Source organism: Sminthopsis crassicaudata, chromosome 3 (genome assembly GCF_048593235.1).
Source record: "Sminthopsis crassicaudata isolate SCR6 chromosome 3, ASM4859323v1, whole genome shotgun sequence".
In the NCBI taxonomy this organism is placed as follows: Eukaryota; Metazoa; Chordata; class Mammalia; order Dasyuromorphia; family Dasyuridae; genus Sminthopsis; species Sminthopsis crassicaudata.
The window spans coordinates 156,553,585-156,558,226 of record NC_133619.1 but is presented as its reverse complement, the minus strand read 5'-3'; the positions used below and the strand labels follow the sequence as shown (position 1 = coordinate 156,558,226).

At 31.0% G+C, this 4,642-nt stretch overlaps 1 protein-coding gene across 1 annotated transcript; it reads left to right on the top strand.

The window, feature by feature from the left end:
• The first annotated feature begins 223 nt into the window (after positions 1–223).
• Positions 224–1,162, top strand: LOC141561938 (taste receptor type 2 member 7-like). Its single transcript, XM_074301986.1, has one exon. The coding sequence runs from the start codon at positions 224–226 to the stop codon at positions 1,160–1,162; it is 939 nt and encodes a 312-aa protein (XP_074158087.1).
• Positions 1,163–4,642: the final 3,480 nt, after the last annotated feature.

The window sequence follows — 4,642 nt, the reverse complement described above, 5'->3', positions numbered from 1 at the left end:
TCATACGTATGTCAATGTACTTGCAAAGAATAAGGAAATTTTGTGAAAACAACTCTAATCCCATATATAAGTATAGGTCAAAAGCTTTCTCTCTGGAGACAGAAGCCAGAGAAAAAGAAATTACTACAAAACTTCAATGTCACAGGTATTTCAATTCAATAGATTGGTTGAAAATCAATCAAAAAACTGGGATATTAGACACTGGAATTTTCTCTCTGCAGATATGTCAGATGCAATGGAGATCATCTTTATGATTGTGATAGTTGGAGAGTTCATAATGGGAATTTTGGGGAATGGATTCATCGGATTGGTTAACTTCGTTGACTGGGTCAAAAAAAGGAAAATCTACTTAGCTGATATCATTTTCACCAGTCTAGCCACTTCCAGAATTGGCCTGCTATTTATGATATTTTTAAATGGCTTTACAATGACTCTCTATCCAGAGGTATTTGACTGTGAAAATATTATGAGAATTATAGATGGCGTCTGGACAATTATTAACCATTTAAATGTCTGGTTTGCTACCTGCCTTAGCATATTCTACTGTTTGAAGATAGCAAATTTTTCTCACCCCCTCTTTCTCTGGTTGAAATGGAGAATTAACAGAGTGATTCCCATAATTCTACTGGCATCCTTACCTATATCTGTGTTCTTTAGCTTTCTAATAATAGAGAATTATAATGAAATTTTCAAGGATTTCATACTCAGAAAGAACAAGATAAATAATACAAGTAGCTCTGTCTACTCTAAAATGTTACTAAACCTGGGTTCTCTCTTTCCTTTTACTGTGTCTCTGATCTCATTTTTCCTGTTAATCCTCTCCCTGTGGAAACATGTTCAGAAGAGAAAACTCAATTCCTTGGATGCTAGAGATCCCAGCACAGAGATCCATTTGAGAGCCTTGAAAACTATGATCTCTTTTCTCATCCTATTTGTCATTTACTGTTTGACTTTTTTTATAGCAACATCGAATGACTTTTTTCCAGAGAGTGAACTAGTAATGATTTTTGTTCAGATAATTGCACCCATCTATCCCTTAGGCCATACTTTTATCCTGATTTGGGGGAATATAAAGCTGAGGCAGACATCCCTGAATGCACTGCAGCAACTGAAGCATTGTCTCAAAGGAGATATATCCATAGAGCAGACTATGCAGAAATAAATATCTTCTATTGGACAGAAGGTAATAGGGAGTTCTTGTAGAACTTTTCTCACTTCTCTGTTTTTCCTGATAGTTTTATTTTGATTTCGAACATTATTGAAATTATTTAGCATTACAGAAAGAGCATTACATTTGTCTTCAAATACCTGGAAAGTCATCATATGGAAGGATTAGATTTGTCCTGTACAAACTAAGGGCAAATTTTGCCTCAACATAAGCAATAATGTTCTAAAAATTTCAATTGTCTAAAAACTAAATGGACTTCATGATAATTAGTGCTACTTCAAGATATAACCTCAAGGGATTAGCATAAAAATATTTATGAATTAATGAAAAAGGGAATATTATTGCTTATTGGATAGGTGGTTCGGATTGTATCTCTGCCAGGTATTTTCCTACTATGACATTTTATAATTTTAAATACTGAATCAACTAAATTATAACATTGACTTTCATTTTATATTTAGTTGCAAAATAAAATATTATATATGCTAAATGTTGATAATTTCTTGTTTATATATCATGATCTTCAACTAATGATTGTTTGATACTGATTTAATTTTTCTTCTTAATACTTTTATACAAATAGCTTTTTACTCCATAATCGGCTGAATTTGTTATATCCTTTTATAGAATTTATCAAAATATTGGAGTTCTTTATTTTATCATGTTAATCCTGGTAATGCTAACTATTGCTTTATCTACTACAATAGAATTCTACTAAAGACCAAATTGACATTGATAAATTAATCAATCAAAAAAGCATTTATTAGGCACTGAAAGTGTAGTATGGCTAACTTGGGAAAAGAATAATTTTGATAGGGCTTTATTTTTTTTTAAAGCCAAATGGTCCTGCTTATATGATTTTGTTGATAATAGGATGACTAAAAATATCTCATCTTGACCAGATGATCCTAATCTGAATGGGTTTTCCTACCTTAGTTCAGTTCCTAGTCTAGGATTTGGAATTTTGTCCAATTTTGTCCAATATAAACATTTCGTTTCTCTCGTTTTGTGTGTTTATAATGCTGTGTTTTAAAAAAATGTATTTTAGTAATTGTATTAATGCATAAAATGTATTCATTAAATATTCAATAGTTACAGAACTTCAAGGACAATTAGAAATATTACAATGACTTTTGGTATAGTAAAATCATGCATTTCAGTGATTGTTCAATGACATAATTAATTAAAATCAGTATTGCCAAAGATTAAAGGAAAGTGTATTTGAAACAAACAGAATTAAGAACTATCAAGTCATTGCTTTGAGGATATCTAATTAAGTCTTAGAAAACAAGCAACAACCTTCAGGAAGATTTGCTGTCTGGAGGGGTTGTTACTGATTCCTCTACATAAGCTTCTTCTTCTTAAAGTTGGAAGAACAAGAAAAAGATCTAATTAAAAACAGCTTTTAATTGTTGCAGTAAAGGGGAAGAAAGTTTATCATATCCAAGGCAAAAAAGGACTAGAGTACTGAAAACTGGAAAAAAGTTATTTCTTCTTATGAAATACCCTTTTAATTCAAAGCTATACCAAATATATTGTTAGAATTTCAGGGAATCCTGTAAGATCTTCATCAGATTCTAAAGCAACACACACATACACATACACACAAATATTGTTTCTGGGACTTTTTTTACTTCTAATGGGCTTAGGAGTCTTTTAGGGAATGATGAGCTCTGACAAATAAATTGATAATACTGAAAAATAGAATAATTTGGGGATTTTAGAAATTCCTAAGAGATTTGGAACAGTACAATGCAACTTTGCTTCATACCACATTTCACAAAAGGTTAAGAAATTTACCTCAGTAAATGTTCAAAGGATATGAACAATTTTCAGATGAAAAAATTAAAGCCATTTCTAGTTATATGAAAAAATGCTCTAAATCACTGTTGATTAAAGACAACTCTGAGGTACCACCTCACATCTCTCAGATTGGCTAAGATGACATTGAAAGATAATAATAAATGTTGGAGGGGATGTGAGAAAACTGTTACTAATACATTGTTGGTGGAATTGTGAACTGATCCAACCATTCTGGAGAGCAATCTGGAACTGTACCTAAAGGTTGTTAGACTGTGCATACCCTTTGATCTAGCAGCATCTCTGTTGGATTTGTATCCCAATGAGATCTTAAAAGAGGGATAAAGACCCACATGTGCAAAAATGTTTATAACAGCCATTTTCGTAGTTTCTAAGAACTGGAAACTGAGTTGATGCCCATCAATTGGGGAATGGCTGAATGTTATGGAATATTGTTGTTCTATAAGAAATGATGAGCAGGATGATTTCAGAAAAGCCTGGAGAGACCTACATGAACTGATGCTATGTGAAATGAGTAGAATGAAAAGCACATTGTACACAGCAGCAACAAGATCATATGAAGATCAATTGTGATAGATTTGGTTGTTTTCAACAATGAGATAATTCAAGGCTATTCAAATAGATTTTGATAGAAATAGCCATCTGCATCCAGGGAGAGAACATGGAGACTAAATATGGATCATAACATAGTATTTTCACCTTTATTTTTGTTGGGTTTTTTCCCTCATTTTTTCCCCTTTTGATCTGATTTTTTTTTGAGCAGCATGATAAATGTGGAAATATGTTTAGAAGGATTGCACATGTTTAACTTTGATTGGATTATTTGCTGAGTAGGGAAGGAGAAAGGGGGTGAGTGGAATAAAATAAACAAACAAATAAATAAATGCATTTATCTTAGAATAGAGAAAAATACACTTTAATGGCCTGAAAATTTGCCTCATTTTAAAGTCCACAGAAATATTTATGGACTTTAATCAAAAGGGTCTCTTAATCAAAGTGACACTTAATATCTTGTATAATAAAAGTATAGTTTCATAATGAATTAAAGTATATGTATTAGAATCTTATGAACTCATTGCCAAATCTTATTAAAATAAATGATTGCAGCAGCTGGAGGAAAAATTTCTTTTTTCCTATTTAATACTATGTTCTTCCCAATTACATATAAAAACAATTTTTAACATTTTTTCAAATTTTGATTTCCAAATTATTTCCTTCCTTTTCCCTTGTATTGAGAAGGCAAGCAATTTGATATAAATTATACATGTATAATCATGCAAAATACATTTCTATGTAAATCATTCTGTGAAAGAAAACAGCAAAAAAAAAAAAAACTCAAGAAAAATAAAGAAAGTAAAGGAAAAAGTATCTTTGATCTGCATTCGAGCTGTACTAATTCTTTCTCCTGGAAATGAACAACATTTTACATCATAAGGCTACAAAGGTGTCTTGGATCAGTTTTTTTGCTGAGAATAGCTAAGTTATACATGTAGATCATCATACAAAATTGCTTTACTATGTTAGAACAATATTTGTTTCATAAAAGAAATTTGATATGGTGACTTTTCTCAATTTTTGAGAATAATTTATGTGTATTGGTACTAATTTTTTATTAAAAGTTTCATATAATTCTCCTGTGAATTATTTTCCTTA